This window comes from Dipteris shenzhenensis, chromosome 29 (assembly GCF_047967505.1).
Source record: "Dipteris shenzhenensis isolate YYH24624 ecotype China chromosome 29, Dip_SZ_1.0, whole genome shotgun sequence".
Classification (NCBI taxonomy): domain Eukaryota; kingdom Viridiplantae; phylum Streptophyta; class Polypodiopsida; order Gleicheniales; family Dipteridaceae; genus Dipteris; species Dipteris shenzhenensis.
Genome location: NC_141624.1, coordinates 48538077 through 48556620, shown reverse-complemented (window position 1 = coordinate 48556620; position 18544 = coordinate 48538077). Strand labels below are relative to the sequence as shown.

The 18544-nt window shown below is 45.9% G+C and overlaps 1 protein-coding gene across 3 annotated transcripts in view; it reads left to right on the top strand.

Moving 5' to 3' along the window:
- Positions 1 to 18544, top strand: part of SOS4 (pfkB-like carbohydrate kinase family protein) — a 199994-nt gene that overhangs the window by 135489 nt on the left and 45961 nt on the right. For all 3 annotated transcript variants that reach the window (XM_087400421.1, XM_087400423.1, XM_087400422.1), the window contains exons 8-9: positions 4946 to 5009; positions 17147 to 17212. In XM_087400421.1, coding sequence (XP_087256547.1) covers positions 4946 to 5009; positions 17147 to 17212 — 130 coding nt within the window. The remainder of the gene's footprint in view (positions 1 to 4945; positions 5010 to 17146; positions 17213 to 18544) is intronic.

Below are 18544 nucleotides of genomic sequence, written 5' to 3'. Positions count from 1 at the left end.
GCTAAAACCTCCTTCCCATTGTGCAAAAATGCTCAGTCCATAGGCCCTCATGATCCTCTTCTTTCCAATTGTGTAGTCAACGGAGTGCAGCCCGTACATTCTGTGTGGTAAACAAGTGACAAGTGGCAGGCCTGGGCATAGAGGGCATGTCCAGTGGTGTTTGCATCTATTTATCATAGAGGAAACATGCATTCGTGTGCCACACACCTGGGTTAGTGGTGGGGATAGTTGTCCCTCCGATAGAAATCCCCACCAGTCTCCTCCTTGAAAAGATCTGACAATCTCATCCATCCTGTGTGTGAGAAAGGCCCGCCTCTTGTGGCATGTCAATCGTTAGAAGATCCTGTGTGCCTCAGATGACATTAAATGACATAAGGCCTGCTCCCGTGTGGAGTGGGCTTTTGAGGCATCTTCCCATCTCGGACTCACATGGGAAAGGATCTGGTGGCAACATCGTGTACCACTGAGACAAGGGTGTTCGAAGCACGGGCGAGCTCTATATCATCACCGAGTAGGGCCGAAAGTGCCCTGGCTAAGTGAGTCATGTACACTGAGTCGAGGGCAGCATCAAAGTGGATCTAGACACATGCAGGCGCGAGGGGGGCACTCCTTGTGGCCGGCATAGTTGCAGAGATATGGAAGGCTAGGTATGAGTGGTCACTCCGAGTGGGGGCAGCTGTACAACGAAATCGTGTATCCGCTAGACAAAAGCTAGTGGGCCTAGTAGGTAGTCCACTGTACTTGACCCACCACCATGTGGGAAACAAGTGAGTCCTCTAGATAATGGCCATCTCTAAAGACCATTATAGATGATCAAGTCATGGATTTCCCTCAGCTCAAGTAGATGTCGCCCATACCCTGGCACCTGTGGGGTATCTGCAGAATGCCTCAGTATCCCTAGTTCAGATGCATCTAGCTCCGGGACTATGAGGGATCTTTGTCATCCGTGAAGTCAAGCAGACCCACCTGTCTATCTCCTGTCCATGCATTGAAATCCCCAATGGAGGGTGTCTCCTTATCTGGAGAACTCCATGATGTCATCATGGATCATCTCATATGGACTATGTCCCTCTGCAATGACCTCTCGTGTGTAGGATGGTGTGTCTGGAAGGAAGTAGCACACCGCAATAAAGATAGGTCGAGCATCCATCAGTTGGACTCGTATCCACATGTGTCGTGCATGCTCCTCTCTCTGTACCACAGATATGAGTGGTCTCAGCTGTGATTTGAGGAGGACAGCTACCCCCCCAGGGCCTCGTTCTCCGCTATCTCTCCTCAACTCCCTCCTATGAGCTAACTCCCATGTGTATCTTGTCACTATGGGCAGCCCCCCTCTCTTTGAGCTCTCGTGCGTCTCAGTGTAAAAGATCATATCTCTATCACTGTATGTCTCTAAGAAAACTCCCGGATCGGACCACACTGCTATTTTCAATCCAGTGTGTGTGCTCCTTCCATGGGCTTGATGCCGTTATAATTCTCCCTCTTCCTTCTCTTCCTTATCTTCCTTGTCTCTTCTCTCTCGAATGATCACCTTACCATCCCTATATGCTGCCCATTTCCCTGCTTCTCTTGCTGCCATTACTCGTACCATGCCTTCCCTTTAGTGCTCTTGTTGTAGGAGAGTGAGGTCATCATCCAAGTAGATTCTGGTTCCTTTCAAAGTTGCTCTCGTGCTCATGAGGGTCTTCTTGTCCATGGCTGACCGGAACTTCAGCACTAGCGGTCTGGTAGGTGCCTCAGGTTTGCCTACCCTCCAGGCTGTCTTGCATGTGAGATTGACCCCCATTTTAGTGGACAATATCTGGGCATCTGCCATTGGAGTGTCTCCCATTGGTAAGCCCCTCACTAGGACATTTAGTGCCTTTCCTTCTCAAGTAATTCAGAGCTAAATTCTTTCTTTGGGGATGTTGTGCCCTTTTTTACCACGTCCTTCCATTCCAACATGTTAGCTTCCCCTTTGCTGATTTGTTAGCGTGTGTGCCTTGCATTGTTTCCTGCATGGCTGCAATATCCTTCCATAGAGTGGCATTCTCTGCTTTCAGCTCTTCCATTGTTTTGCAATTTTCTTCTAGGGTCGCCTTCATGTCCCTCATTTGCTGCACTTCAATCTCCAGAGCATCTACCTTGTCCTGGGGCTTGTTTTTTTCAGCCATTCAGCCTTTTCTTTTTCCCATTCCTTTTTTTGCTCTTTTCTTTTTTTCACTCTTGCATTTTCCCTCTGTGTTTTTTTACCTTAGCTAGTGTTTTTTCTACTTGTGTCTTCTCCACAAGGACCTGTCACGGGGGCGTGAAATTCTAAGTACTCTAATGTACTACAAGATTGTGACAACTTTGGTTTTAAAAGTCCAAGCATGGGCTTAATAATGTGTAATTAAACACGGCATGGTGCCTAGCACATAAGCGTAATTAATCCCTAGGCCCAAAGGCATTCCAAGGAATTAAAAGAGTGGTGGTTGGAAAATGATGATGTGGCATTTTTAATGGGCCCCCTAGAGGGCCATGTACCTTCAGTGGCCCCCCTAGAGTTCTAGGTGGCTCTAGTGCCTTCTACATGCTCCTTTGCCATTCTTGGACCTTCTTGGGCCTTCTAAACTTCACATGTGTGGTTTTCTCTCTCATCTTCTCCCTTTGTTGAGATTTTGGACTGGTTTTTCAGCCTCCTTCAGCTGAATTCCGTTTTTTTTCATAACTCCTCACCCGTTTGGATTCCTCGACTTCCGTTTGGCCCGATGGCTTCCTCTTTGCCTCCCCTTCATAGTGATATGCTTTTCCCTCCGTGCATTTAGTAGAACGGGCAGAGCTGAGCACTTCTTTTGCTGCTCGAATTTGCAAAAGTGGCTTTTTCTGGACCTTTTTGCTTCTACCGCCTCCTGGGCCTCTCCTCTTGCAAAGCTACAGCTTTCTGCTGAATTTGAAGTGGTCCCACGCGCTGGTTGACTGGTTTTTCTCAGTTTTGGAGGACTTTCCGACGATGAAACTTCTCCAAAACCTTCTCAATGCATTCCTCTCTGAAGCACGCTTCTTTTGAGCCCAAGAACTCCCATTTCTTCGCGACAGAAGTGCTTCTTTTCGCATTTTTCAGTGGAATTCTTGCTGGTCGGCTCTTGTAAATGCTCTTTCTTAATGCCTTTGCACTCCTCTTTGGCTGAGAATGCAATTGGGCATTGGCTACTATGTCCTCTTGGCGATTGAGGACTTGGTTCGAGTTTTCAGGGCTTGGTGAGTTGTGATTCTGCTGCTGCAATTTCTTTTTGCCATAAGCTATTGGTTGGCCTCGTGTGCCGCCTCTTTCTTGGCTCACAAGTGCCCAGGCAGTGCTACATGAGTCATTCTTTGGTTGGGTACTTTGCTGATTTTATTTTGGAGCTTTGAAAAGCTTTGTGATGCCATCTGGAAACCACTCAAAGAGAGTGCAGCTGGGGTGCAGTGTGATTGCATCTGGACAGCCAATGGAATTGCACTCGGAAAAGAGAATGCCTTTGGATTGAGTCTATGGGTTAAGTGCACTTATGTGATGGTGTTCTATGCTTGAAAGCCTTGCGAAGGCTTAGTGAATTGGGGCTGTTGCTCAGTTGCAGGGAAGGTCTCCCTCCCAGATGCAACTTGTAATCAATTCTCTGTGAAATATAAAGAAATACCGAAAGGGGCACCACGGTGTTTGGGACCAATCGGGTGCACTTGTCTATGTTTGTTAAGCAGGGGCATTCTAGCCTCCATCCCTTTTTCAGTGTTTTGTTTGTGAACAAATGGGTAAATGCCAAATGGTGATCATGCAATGGTTAATGGTTGTGATATATGCTTTGTGAGCTGTAAATAAGTGCTGAAGTGATTAAAGGTTTAGTTCCACTACCCTCTGAGTGATTAGAGGCCGGTTTCAGGACCACATTTGTAGATTCTAAATTGTCACAAGAAATTTGTCGATCAATGCAAGACATATCTTTTGGAGGCTGGTCAGGACACTAGATGTAGTGTTTGGAGTTGTCCATGCTGTGTAAGCTGTCATGGCATTTTCAAGTGCTTGTTTCCCCCAAATGTTTTCTACACATTCTCGTGCAAGCATTGTGCAAAGTCAATATCTGTCCCTGTTTGTTTGCTGAACTGTAAAATGCAGAAATAAAGAGAATCCTCACATATTCACTACCCTGGGTGGTCTTCAAGGGTGCTGGCGGTTCTTCCCTGCCCTTATTTGTTTTTTCAATATTCCATTGTGTGGATTTGATGTTGAAATCTCTTCTTTTGCACTTTCTTGGCTCAATACTTGGCTTTCTTGATGTTTTGTAGGTCTTGAGTTGGCTGGATTGGAAATAGAGGAAGATTAGGGGCTGGAGTCAAGGTGCAAGGGGGGCTGAGGGCAGCCACACCTGGAGAATGAGGCGCAGCCAGTCCGTTGGGGCTTAGAAGCCCATGTGGCCTTGCGCGGGGGTACCAACTGTGGGGTAGCAGGCGCCCTTGGTGGTGGGGAGGCTCGATGGCCTGGTATCAGTAACAACAGCCCACATGGGGGCTAGGGAGCAGCCCACGGGCCTGAGAGCCATGCGGCAGCAGTAGCAGCCCACGCAGGGGCTAGGAGGGCAGCAGGACACAGGAACAGGCTGTGCAGGGGCCTGAGGGCAGCATGGCAGCAGCCCACGGGGGCATGAGGGCAGCGCACAGCCCTCATGGGGGGCTAGGGGGAGAGAGAGAGAGAGAGAGAGAGAGAGCATATAGATATTAACGTCTATGGAAGGCCAAATTGGCCTATGCAGCAAAGCTGTATACAACAAGTCTATGTCTTGAGTATCATGGAAACAAAAAACTGAAATGCAAAGCTAATTCTAGCCATATGCATTTCATTATGAAATCACTTTCTGACATGCTATAGATGTAGAATCATGATGAGAGAGAGAGAGAGAGAGAGAGATAGAGAGAGAGAGAGAGATTCATTCCTAACTTTCTTCATTTTCAGCATCAAGACCGAGGCAGATGCTTTGCAAGCTTGTAATTCAATACACTCTGCAGGACCTTCAAAAGTAAGGGAGTCTTCTTGAGTCCTTTGTGTGTATCTGAAAGGTTCTCCTCTAGATATCACATGTATTGAATAAGGAATAAGAGTTTCAGTTTTTTGTTGGGAATATTAACTATTTGACAAGGGCTAATACATGGCGTTCTCTCTTGCAAGAGGTGAACAAATAAGCTTTTGGCCTCATGCTTAAATTGAATCTTCTTTTGCTAATCTGCTCACAAAATCCTAATTTTGCGAATAATCAACCGGGCATTCTACATTTGGAGGCATTATCAAAACCTAGATAAGCTACTGATCATTCTACAATATCAATAAGCACCTGAAGATCTGAATGCCATCTTGTTATAGCCTTCGATGAATTTCATGGCTATGTGTGTCCATTTTGCCTAAGAAATGGGTAGGGATTGCAAAAAACCAGAAGGTAGCTTTGTTTGTTCGCATGACACACATCCTATGGCATATTTATAACTTCCTACACATAACTCTGGTTAACCTGATCATAAGTATTTGAAATGCCAATATGTTTTTCCATGGGAGAAGATTTCATTGCTTGCAGAATCAATGTTGTGTACGTAGAGTCTCAAACCAAGTAAGCTGTGTCCCAAGACCAACGTAGTCCGTTTTGCAAATTAGACTCATGATGATCCTGAACCAGGGTGCTGTTCATTACTCTACATATACTCTTCTTGTATCACGTGCCTTTTTAGGTAGTTACAAATGATATTGTGCTTGACCGCATTTGTCACAATACATCTGCAAGCACAATTTCTTTCTCTTTCTGTAAAGAATGTCAAAATTGTTGGACTGCACTGAGGCCAATCAGCTGCTTAGGTGCTAATTGTGTTCATGTTCTATGGTCAGTCTTGACCTTAAACCTGCTCCAAGATGAATAACAATTCCATTTATTTCTAGCGTGTCAACATTTAATGCTTATGCACATAGGTGCAAACTCTCTAGTACCAAGATTCTGACTCTCGATCCATGCTTCTGCCTAAGAATTGCTCTAAATAACATGCAACTCTGTGTTGGAAAACTTAAAACATGGGGAGTACTCATGGGAGAGACTATGATCAAAGTGGATGTCATTATATGTAGTGTCTGTGTACATGTCGTGTGGTGGGGAATGGATATACTAAAGAAAAGACAAGTGTGGTCAGCTCCTGGTGATGGTGGGGAGATAGAGAAGTCAGTGATATGTGGGGCAAAGGTAGGAGATCCCATGAGGTAGTCAGCTACGCTAGAGCATCACCGCCAACCCCCCCCCGCCCCCCCTCCCCTTTCTCCCCTCCTTTTGCTCTAAATGGCATGCACCCCGCATTGAATGGCTTAAAATGTGGGGAGTACTCATGGGAGAGGCTATGATCGAAGTGGATGTCATGATATGTTGTGTGTGTGGATAGTGTGGTGTGGTGGGGAATGGATATACTAAAGAAAAGATTAGTGTGGTCAGCTCCTGGTGATGGTGGGGAGACAGAGAAGTCAGTGATATGCGGGGCAAAGGTAGGGGATCCCATGAGGTAGTCAACTACGCTAGAGCCCCCCCTCCCCGCCCAGCACGAATGTGGATATACTAAAGAAAAGATTGGTCTGGATATACTAAAGAAAAGATTAGTGGCTATACTAAAGAAAAGATTAGTGTGGTCAGCTCCTAGTGATGGTGGGCAGACAGAGAAGTCAGTGATATGCAGGGCAAAGGTAGGTTATCCCATGAGGGAGTCAACTACGCTGGATCCCCCACCCCCTCCTGCCACGCATGTGGAAAGCAAGTGAATCCACTCGAGGAAGGCCATCAGTCTAGACCGTTCAGCCTCTCTTTCCTGCCCACGCTGCCCCTGCCCCTGCACCTCTCCTTTCCTGCCCGTGCTGCCTCCTCTTCTGCCCACGCTGCCTCTTCTTCCTGCCCACTGCCTCTTCTCCCTGCCCGCTGCCCATTCTACATCTCCTCTTCAGCCCGCTGCCCACACTGCCTCTTCTCCATGCTGCCTCTTCTGCCCACTGCCTCCTCTTCTGCTCACACCTTGCCCGCTGCCTCCTCTTGGTGGCGCTGCCTTTTCTTTGGAGCTGCCACACCATGGCTTCTCTTTCCACATTCCTCATTGTCGAGAAGTTCAAGGGCAAGGGGTTCCCTACGTGGCAAACTAAGATGCAGTTGCTCCTCATGAAAGAAAGTGTATGGGATGTGATCGAGTATGATCACAACTACGCCACAATAACGGATCTTCAACAAGTCAAAGATATGGAAGTAACAAATTCAAAAGCCATTGCTCTTATTGGACTTTGCCTCGACGACTCTTTGATTCATCATATCAACTTCAAATTGGCGACCAAGGAGATTTGGGCGTGTCTCAAGAATATTTTTGGTGATAAAATCACAAACTCCAAGGTTTTCTTGAAGCTGCAATTTTATAAGTTAAAAATGGAGGATAATGATGCATTAAGTGCACACTTGGCAAAACTGCAATCTCTTGTTCAACAACTTTCCAACCTGAAGTGTTCACCTGATGACGAGTACAAAATGTTGTCCTCATGCAGAGTATGGAAGGATTCTCTCGTTTTGAGAACACTCTTGAAGTACTTAGGCTTGCCTCGACAACCTTTGATGATATTGTGACTCTTCTTCTCGAAAAAGATCGCCGGAACAAAGAATCTCGGCTCTTTACATCAGGCACTGAAGAGGCTCTTGCCTCCACCAGCAAATGGAAAGCCTGTAAGAACATCACGTGCAGATATTGTAAGCGCAAGGGCCATATTGAAGCACATTGCTACACAAAGAAAGAAAAAGAACAAGACCAGCATTATGCCAACTTGGTTGAAGGAGAGGAGACCCTGAAGGGAAAAATGCAGGAAGCAAAGTTAAATAGAGAGTGTGTAAGCAACTACAAGGGGAGAAGGTTTTGTCTTAGTGACAAAACCTTATTCTAACCACACCTTATCCTAACCACTAACTGTAGTTAGGGATCCTAACTGTGTTTAGGGAGGGAAACCTCTAAATAGGAAAAAGTGCCCCTAACCCACTTATTACATTACATTGGTCACTACCTAGAATATGGCAATAATTCTAACAAACCCCAAAGGAGATTCCAGTCATCGACCAAGCACTATCTATCCAAGTCACCCTCATTGAGGATGACAACCCATATATATTCTGATTTCTCTTATGTGAGTCAATAAAGGTCCTTTGCCTTGAGTAGTCCCTCTAAAATGATGTATGCTTTTGTGGCTTTGAAGTCAATAAGGGTACTCTACTCTGGGTAGTCCCCAAAAAATGATTGTATTGGGTGTTTACTCTTATGGCTATGGGAGACTCCTACCCAGTTCAGAGTAAGGGGGGGTGACGAGGGACGGTTCTGACTGTCGGTCGCAAGTTGACTGAGAAGTCACTATCACACGGGAGATGTTGGATAGATGGACTTCCTCTTTGCAATATTGCAGTGGAGGGGGATCAGTCTACTCCTTGCGTGTTGGGTCTCACACTCTTTGCTCTAAGGGGGATGTTGGAGAAATCATAGTCAAACAGTGTGTTCTAGTGTGTACTAGGAACTAGTTCATGAGTATTTGTGTGGGAGAGTGCCATGTGGCATCTTGGGAATTATTCCATATACATATGGTACTTGTTTGGGTGTGTCCACTCTATATGAGTGTTGTACTTCTTGTCACATCAATCAACTCAAGTGGAGCTTTTGGTCATGTAAGTGATTTCCTTTGGTTCTTGCCTTTCTTTCCATTTCCATTTCCTTTCATTTCTATTTCAAGTTATGCTTCCTTCCTTCTAGCTCCCTTGTCTCCTTTCCGCCGTCTTCCCGTTCCTTCAATAGCGAACCACTGGCTTGTATGAGCTACCTTTTTTTAATTGTACCTTGTCTCATGGGCCTGTGAGGCCTTCCGGAGACAATATCTTTCTCTTTCTTTCTTTCTCTCTTTCTCATGTTTAGATATGGAGGTTCTCATACTCCCCTTATACATATGACCCGTCGGGTAGCATTATTACACTAGACAACTTCTTGATGCACCCAGTTATGGTTAATTGAGACTTGGGACTAGAGGCTATCATTGCTTCAGCCTTTCAAGCAGTATCATGCTCTTCTCTCCCAGAGGGACTCATTCATCTCATCCCAAAAAGGGGACGAGAGAGCCTTATTTCCTAGTGGAGGCCTATCACTGTTCTTACTATTCCTTACAAAATGTTGGCCCAGGCAGTAAAATGAGACTTCAGTCCTCCTCTTTAACCTTATACATGACACTCAAACAGGCTTTGTATTGGACCAAGAATATTTTTATAACATCCTGTCATTTTGGCAGGCAGTTGGGTGAGCAAAGGAGAGTTGCCAGCCCACTTTAAGACGGCTTATGATAGGTTAGACTATGGCTTCATGGAAGGAACTATATGATGTATGGGCTTCTTTGAGGGGTGAATCTTAGGATTTTCTTCTCTTTACCACTCAGCTTAGAGCCAGGTTCTCACTGAGGGTGGCAAAGTAAATACATTTTGGATATCCAGATCTGTCCGCCAGGGCCGCCCTCTTCCCCATGTCTTTACCTCTTTGTTGATGAAGAGATGAGTCATCTCCTATGCTCACGATATAGATTACTAGACTTTGTGTCCCCATCAGGAATGATGAGGAGCTTCTCAACTATATTCTCTCTTAGGAGTTTATAATGTTTCAAGGCAGCTTTGGAGGATTTTGTCTTGCAGCAGGCGCACTCATCAACTGGCACAAATCCATTGGATTTTGGTCGGTGATGCAAATATTAAGAATGGGGGATTGAGCTTGGATTAAGATGGAGTAGAGAGGGTACTACTGTCAGGGTATACAGGATGTCAGGTAGGCAGATGTGACCCCATTGCAGCTCCCTTCTTGACAAATTGTGCTCTGCTGTTATACAGTTCTGTCCCTCTGTGACCACAAGCTTCCATGCTCACCCCTTGCTCACTCCCCGCATTCCCCCTCGCTCCGTGCTCTCCGCTAGCCTCGCTAGCCCCTCCGCTCCTTGCTCCCTCCCTCACCCTCCCTCCCCGCTCAGCCCTGCTCCCTCGCTCCCTGCTCTCCGCTAGCCTCGCTAGCCCCTCCGCTCCCCGCTCAGCCTTGCTCTCCGCTCTCCGCTCGCTCGCCGCTAGCCTCTCCTCCACTCAGCCTCTCCCTCTCCCACTCCCTCACTCCCCGCTAGCCCCTCCGCTCCCCGCTAGCCCCTCGCTCAGCCTCTCCTCCGCTCAGCCACCCCTCACCTAGCTAGCCTACCTAGCCACCCCCTCCCTCCTTTTCCGCTCATAGCCCGCCCCCTTCTCTGCTCCTCTCGCTCCCGCTTCAGCCCCTCGCCACCTTCACCACCTCCCTTTTTTTTTTTTTTTTGGGAACAAAAAAAGCAAAAACAAAACCCAAAACCCAAAAAAAAAAACACAAAAAACTCCTCGCCATCTTAGCCTCTCCTTCTCCACCTCCTGGCTGCCTCTCCACCTGAGGCTTCCACCCCGCCTCTCCACCACGTCGCACTGGACGTGCCTCCCATTATGGGGGGGGAACCAGTGCTCCGGCTCCCAGCTAGACACTAAGACCTACACCTACACCCCAAGAGAAATGGGGTTCAACAAGAAAGATGACAATAACAACAAAAACAAGCAAACGGCACAATTGAAATTGGAGGATGTGAACACACGTTACAACCGAAGTGGACTCGGGGTAGACAGCAAGGTAAAGGTAGGACCCGCCTTCAGCTTCTTCAATCTCTATCTCTACCTCAACCTCAACTCCAGCTACAGTTTCAATTTCGTTTTCAGCTCCAGCCTCATCTCCCTCTATCTCTATCTCTACTTCGGCTTCAGTCCCCGCTTCAGGCTCAGCTCTAGTTCTAGTCTCAGCTCTCTCTACATCTACGATCAGTGACATACTCATGCCCATGGCGCCGGTTGTTGTTCCCTTCCCCTCCTCTCCTGTTACAGCTCTCGCACAGCTTATGACCCCTACTTTGGAGGTGTCATACACTGTTCCGCATTACGATTCACTCTCCCCTCTCCCTCTCAGTCAGCCCACGCTCTCACACCCACTTTCATGCCACAGTCACCACAGTTTTAGCATGGGTGGGCTGATACACCAGAGGCCCGTGAGACCTTGCTCATGGAGATACATAGTTTTCGTGAGCGTGAGATGGAGCTGACTCGCTTCGCACGGGAGCATGTCCACTTCAACCAGGAACAGAGCCGCATCATACAGGAGTAGGCTAGGGCCATTCGGGAGTAGGCGGGTCTTATTCACGGACTCAGACAGGATATCATGCAGCGCCGACAGGAGGTCACAGCCATACACACTGTCCCAGGGAGTACCCCAGTGGTCGAGGCACAGATTACGAGCATGCAATCTGCTATTGAGGAGACTTCCAGATGGGTTGACGTGGCCAAACGGGAACCCGCAAGGGGAACTGTTTCGGCTACCCTCATGGAGCAGCAGAGAGCCAATAAGGCTCTCAACATCAGAGTACGCGGGATCCCACGTACTGAGGCTACACCTTGCGACTGCATTCGTGGCCGCTACCTTGGGTGTGGCTGAGCATAGGATAGAGAGGACATGGCGGGTGGGGAGAGATCCCAACCGAGAGCAACCCGTGATCATATGGTTCCATGACACTGAGGCACGACTTTCAGCTCTATGACGTAGGTCAATCCTTCGAGATCACCCAGCAATCTCTATGGATGAGGACCTCACACCTCTATAGGTTGAGGAGAGGTGCTCTTTGCTGCAGCAGCGGGATCAGGCCTGGAAGGAGGGAAAGGGGGCAATGGTACAAGAGGGACGACTTCTTACAGGTCTGCGTAGGGCACCTGCCCCCTCCCCTACATAGGGAAGCGGGGCCTATGAGACTTAGATATCCGAGACCCTGTCGTGCACCATTTGGAATTGTAATTGTACCTTATGGTCAAAACCAGGGAACTTATCGGAATCCTATACAGGCCATGACATAGTCTTTTATACAGAGACACTTCAGAGTCCAGAGCGCCCTCTTCCAATAGTCAGCGGATATACATGGAAGTCTGCCTACAGAGATGAGACGAGGGGTACAGGAGGAGTTCGAGGTTCAAGTGGAGTTACAGTCCTTTTTAGATCCACACTTGGGGGGATCATTTCAGTAGAGCAGAGAGAGACACATTCCAGATTTCTTTGGATCCGGATTCGACACATGGACAGTCGGGATCTGTTTGTCGTAGTTTGCCACTTCCCCCCCAAGACCTCCCACTTTGCCAGGGATATCCGAGATGATGATGAGACATCCCCATTTGCTACCCTTTATCAGTCCATTGTTGAATTTTCTAGCCGCGGAGAAGTCCTTCTAGTGGGGGACTTCAACGCGAGGACAAGGGCCCGTTAGGTACCACTTCTTGACTTCAGAGATGATTCCACCCTACTGCCAGATATTGACCGAGGAGGCAAGTATGCTACGGGTTTTGGCTGACAGGTGAGGTCCATTCTCATCTTATGGGTGTTGGGATATCTCAAGGTGTATGCCCCAGGCACAACTTAGGTTCTATGTGTGTGTGCTAGAGGCATAGTTAGGTGCCCATAAGCACTGTTAGGTGGTGGTAGATGCCACATAGGCTGATTGAGAGATCCTAGGAGCTGATTGAGGAGATGATTGTGAAGCTTGGTGGCTCATGTAGAGGTGCCTACATATGGACCTCACCCTTCTTCATTCTATGAGCATTCTCTTGTTTCGTGTTCAGCTTCATGCTTTCCTTTCACTTCTTCAACATGGTATCAGAGCACTATGATCCTCCTTGAGCCCATTTATGCAATGTCATCATCTTCTTCTTCTTCTTCTTCCCCACCTTCCTTTCCATTTTGCCCCTTTCTGCCCAACCACTTGGAGGGCTGAATTATCCTCCTACAGGCGACCTCTTCTAGAGTCCTTCTGGCTGGAGAGACCCTTCATATAGGTGACCTTCCACGTCAGAGCAATTAGGAAATGGTGCCCTCAGACCTGCGCAACAGCCGCTTTCCTTCTGATGCCATTTCGTGCAATACGACTTGTTGGAGCAACCATTTCGAAATTCCTCTGAGCCACGCTTGCACAACAATATGAGCTAGCCTCTGTCACAACAATTTGAGCTAGCCTCTGTCCAAATTTGAAGTGAAATGGTCCACCAAGGAGGGAGAAAACGTGAAAAAACCAGCCAACAATCAAGCTCCTGGCTATGGCGATGTGACGTGGCATTTCGACTTTCCTCTTCAATGGCTCTTCTCTAGTATACCAGCTTTATTTCTACCTAAAAAGCCCTCTTTTCTTTGCCTTGAAGAGTGAGATACAAGCCCTCCAAGATCAGGCCTCTGTTTTGGACAGTTTTGACAGTGTTGTGAATTTGGTGCTACATTAGATGCTACTTTGGCATTTCTGATACTTTAAAGTGTTGAATAGCATCAGTACAATTGTGGCTACAACTCTCCTTCAGGTTGCTATACCTGGATTTGCTTAGAATACTTTCATTTAGCCACCTCTATGAAGCATGCAAGTTGAAGTATCATTTCCATTTTGATTTTTATTATGGAATTTGGTTACAAGTCTTTGCTACACCAAATGCTTGTACTTTGAAGCTTTTCAGCTTTTTCTAGCCTTGTAAGAGAGTAGACACTGCCCATTTTGGGTTAGACCCTCTCATGGCTATCTTCTTGAATATTGATAAGTTCAATGGTAAAGGCTTTCACACATGGCAGATGAAAGTTAAGTTTGCATTGATGAGAGAAAACCTCTGGGGGCTTGTTAAACCTGCTTCAACTTCTTTTTCAACAGCCTCTAATGCTGGAGAATCCTCAGCTTCTACACGCCCGGCACAAGATCCTGCTAGAGAGGAGAAAGCCTATGGAATTATTGCTCTTGGCTTAGGAGATGACTATATTCATCACATTTCTGATATGGAGTCTCCTTCTGAAGCTTGGCAAAAGCTTGATATTCTTTTTTGTGCTAGCTCTCACATCTCAAAATTGTCACTTGAGATTGCTTTCTTTGAATTGAAGATGGCTAGTGGCACTCCCTTGGCTGCCCATGTCGATCACATGTGGAGTCTCATGACTCAACTTGCTTCTATCAACTCTCCAATCACTACGGATGATGCAATGGCAGTATTACTCAAAAGTATGCCTGAAGATTATGATCATGTTGTCACCACATTGAAAAATCTTCCTAATCCTACTCTTGAAGGTCTTATTATTGCCCTTCAAGAAGAAGAAAGGCACAAGGAACTCCGGAGAGGCAATGACACAGCCTATGCCATAAAAACTCAAATGGGCAAGTTTCCACCTTGCAAACATTGTGGGAAGACTAATCACCTCTCAAAAGATTGCTTAAAGATCAATCCTTGCAAATATTGTGGCAAAAACAATCACCATGAAAAGTTTTATAAGGCCAAAAAGGAAGCAACTACAAAACCAGAAACTACCAATTTACTTTCAGTTGATGTGCCTCCACAAGATGAGGCCTCTTATGATGATTATGCTTTTTGAACCAGCTCCACATATGCTCCACATCTCTCTTTTATGTTGAGTCAAGGTACTCTACCTGGATAGTCCTCCAAAATGAATGGAATAAACTATTGTGTTCTTTGTAAACGCCTCTGGTCACCATATGATGTAGGCCATGTGTATGTGTTTAGCTTCATGGTACCTCCTGCAGACATTGTGTGCATGTACATGCAAGGGAGATAACCATTGGGGGGTCTTATGTATTCCGAACTGAGGCCGAGTTTCTGAGGTTAGCTGGCCCTCGCGGGGTCGCGACCCTTTGTCTCGGCCATTGTAGCACGTGTGTCGCCCAGGCCCTTTGTTTGCCTCACACCCTTGGGAACCCTTGCTAGCATGAGATCCTAGCCATAGATTTATCCTTGACCACCATGAGATGGCTTGAGACACTATGTGACTAGATGTATCCTTGACATACCCTGAGGCATTCCCTTGAGGGGGGGTTCTGTTGGGATATCTCAAGGTGTATGCCCCAAGCACACCTTAGGTTCTATGTGTGGGTGCTAGAGGCACAGTTAGGTGCCCATAAGCACTATTAGGTGGTGGTAGATGCCACATAGGCTGATTGAGAGATTCCAGGAGCTGATTGAGGAGATGATTGTGGAGCTTGGTGGCTCATGTAGAGGTGCTACATATGGACCTCACCCTTCTTCATTCTATGAGCATTCTCTTGTTTCGTGTTCAACTTCATGGATTCAACTTCATGCTTTCCTTTCACTTTTTCAACAATGGGCAGGTCCTATTAGACCTCGGCAGGATACATGATCTCATTATCTATAATGGTCTTGACAGATGGCCCGCTTCAGGTGGTTTCACATGCTTTCCACATGGGGGGGGCTTCAGTGTTGTTGATTACGTCATGGGATCCCCTGTTCACATCTCGCATTACTAACTTCACTGTAGCACCTCTCCCCCCAAGGGCTGATCATACATACCTTTTCTTTAGCATCTCCACCTCCCTTCGCACAGCACCTTCCACCCCACTCAGTGCTTACTCTACCTACCACGATATACGCTTTGATCGGGATCACTCACCTTCTTACTCTGGCCGTCTGTACATACTTCTCGCTTATATTGACTTCATACCCCTTTTAGAGGATCGCGCTGCCCTTGTCACCCGCTCACTACACGATGCTGCGATTCACGCTTTCTCCCACACCACCCGCTCCACCCGTCCACCACCCCGTGAAACCGTACCCTGTAATAGTTGGTACGATGATGAGTGTAAGGATTTACGCCGTCAACTCATATTCGAAACCAAAAATAGTCTTCTGAGCACACCAGATACGCTATGTGAATACTGTAGACTAGTACGGAGGAAGAAACTAGGCTTCGTTCGTCGGAACGAGGAAGAGCTACTGAACATTTTGTTTAGTAACAACTCTAAGGACTTCTGGCAGAGATTTCTAGAAGGACGGTCCCCTCCGCCACTCACTGACACTCAGATCTGGTTTGATTATGCACGCACACTTTATCACCAAAAAGGATTTGAGTTTTGAGACCACAAGAAGCAACAGTGGAGGAGGGAGAGAGACATTCCATAGAACCCAGCAAAGACCACCGCTTTTTATTTCACACCCCAAAATCCTGCATATCCTTCCTATATTTTTCTTAACTCCCTCTTTACAAGAATCTCTACATGTATAGAAAGCCCATAATAGCTCAAACTCTCCAGACTCTTCTCTCAACCCCATTTACACCAAACCTTATCACTTGAAGCAAACCACTCTACCCAGTGCTGCATTTATATTTAATTTGATATTTCAGCGACCACTTGTCCAACCAACGCGGGAACAGTTCCATTTAGTAACCCATGCAATCTCTAAGCCCCCTCTAGATTCCATAGCAGAGATGGATTACGTGTGTCACACGGCATTAAAAGATGTCTCGCACCCGGACAATGCAAATGACTAAGCACCCCACAAGTACATAAAATAATATTTTGCATAATACTACTAAAATTGTTCAACTTCAAGATTATCCACAAACCTTGTTTGTCACACCGTGGAGCTGATTACTTGTCTTGCACTGAAGATACAAAATCCAGTGAAGGATTCGACGATAGTCTTCCCGACGGTAGCCTATTCATGGTGTCGATGTTCAAATACAAGCACGTGGAGATCATGCAATACCTCTGAATGGCAACATTCCTTGAAGGTGCAAGCACAAATGAACAGTGAAGGATTGCACTCGAATCCTGGAGGAACACTCTGGTAGGTGGCTATTTGTACCGAAATGGGGGTAACATGGTCCTCCGCCAATGCGTCTTTCCACACGAAAGAGTGGGATATATAACCCTCTTGTACGCATGTCCTCCAGCTCTTCTAGCCCTCCAATGCCCTACCATGCAATCGTTATTAAGGACAAATAAGTCCCCAAGTTACGGTGAGGCCTACTCCTCTTCAACATATCTACATCCCACACATTTCTAGATTTAATTTGAGGAACTTCTCGTCCTTTAAGCTGGGTTGGGAACCCTGTTCTATGTGACACGTTTCTTTTAGTTGCTACAAATATCTTCTTTAAAAGATTGAGCAAAAGTAGTCGCAGCCCTAGTTTGCTATTTAAACGTGAAGTCTTTTTTATAATCAATAAATAAATTTGACAAAATTTTCATTGACTACAAGTTTTGTATTTTTGCCTGCAGGTAGTAATTACTAGCCTTGACATGAATGGGAGATTGCTACTGATTGGAAGTAATCAAGAAGATATAGTAAAGTCTCTCTCCGTTTTCCTATTGCTAGGCTTACATTTTGCAGGCTAACCAAGAAGTCTCACTGACGGTTTTTTCAATCAAGAAACTAGCTTTCGTTGTAATATTCCTCTCACAGTAGATACATTTTTGCGAAGATAAAAAATTCTTGATGTAAGTTGCAATTTCATGCAATTTGGTACTTCAAATTTCAGTTTGTTTTCTCTAAAGGCTTTTTGGATTGTATACATTGCAAAGGAGACCCATTCTCTACTGATTGATTTAGATAGAAAAGGTGCCATATGAGCTAAGAAGTTTACAGATAGAAAATGTTGGGTTGTTAAGTGGGTCATGTGATAAATATAAATACTAAAAAATGCATGCGTTGGCATGCTTTTCTCCACACGCCACTAGAGGTACCTCGAGATTAACATAATGAACAGTATGTGGGGGTTCCAAGCAGGCATGATTACTCAGGTCAGAAGCACATTGTTACTTTAGAGTCTCTTGTCACCAGTTCGTAGTACTATTGCTGATAGACGCATCAGAGCATTCAAACTAGTACAATGTTTTGTTGTTATGAATGTGAGACCAGGAAAGGAGAGAGTGGGCATTGCTTTTGGAAGATGGATATGATATTCTATGGATCTTTTTTGTGTAATCTGCTGTAGCTGAGCCGATGTCTGTCTAGACTTGTAATCTGACCAATCTTGTCCCTTTACTCATCAAGAATGAAAAGACTCTGGTTTTGTGATAGTTTTTCTCATTTAGTATATTGTAAAAACGACAAGATGCTCTATAGTAATGGCTCATGGTTTGGTTTTGGTTCTAAAATTTCTCAACTTAATTGACTTTCAAGCCATCTTTCTTAACGCTGCTCTGTGTAGCTATGTTCTCTGATTTCACAATTTAGGAGAAACAATTTTTTTTAAAGCACCCACTGTGAAGAATTCACTGACACAAGTCCCCATTTTGTAGTTTTGAAGACTTGATTCATTTTTGTCCGTAGCCCAAGAGTAAGAGCTTCCATAAGGGATTCTATATACTGATGCATCAAAACGTTTGGGTTATGCATTTGTGCCAACCTTGAAAATGAAATATATAGAGACGCCCTAAGCCAGCCTTGCACATAATGTGTAGTTGTCAAGGTCTAATGATCTTTTTTGGTTACTTTACAACACTGAAAGAATTGAAAGAAAGGGTTAGCCTGTAGAGTGCCCTATTTCTGCAAATACATCGTGACTTGTAATGTAACTTATCCCCCCCCCCTTTTGGAACCTGTCTTTCCAATTCAATGTCGGATTGTTTCATTTTTTGTGTCATTTTCCCTTATCACCCACCCACTTGCTGATA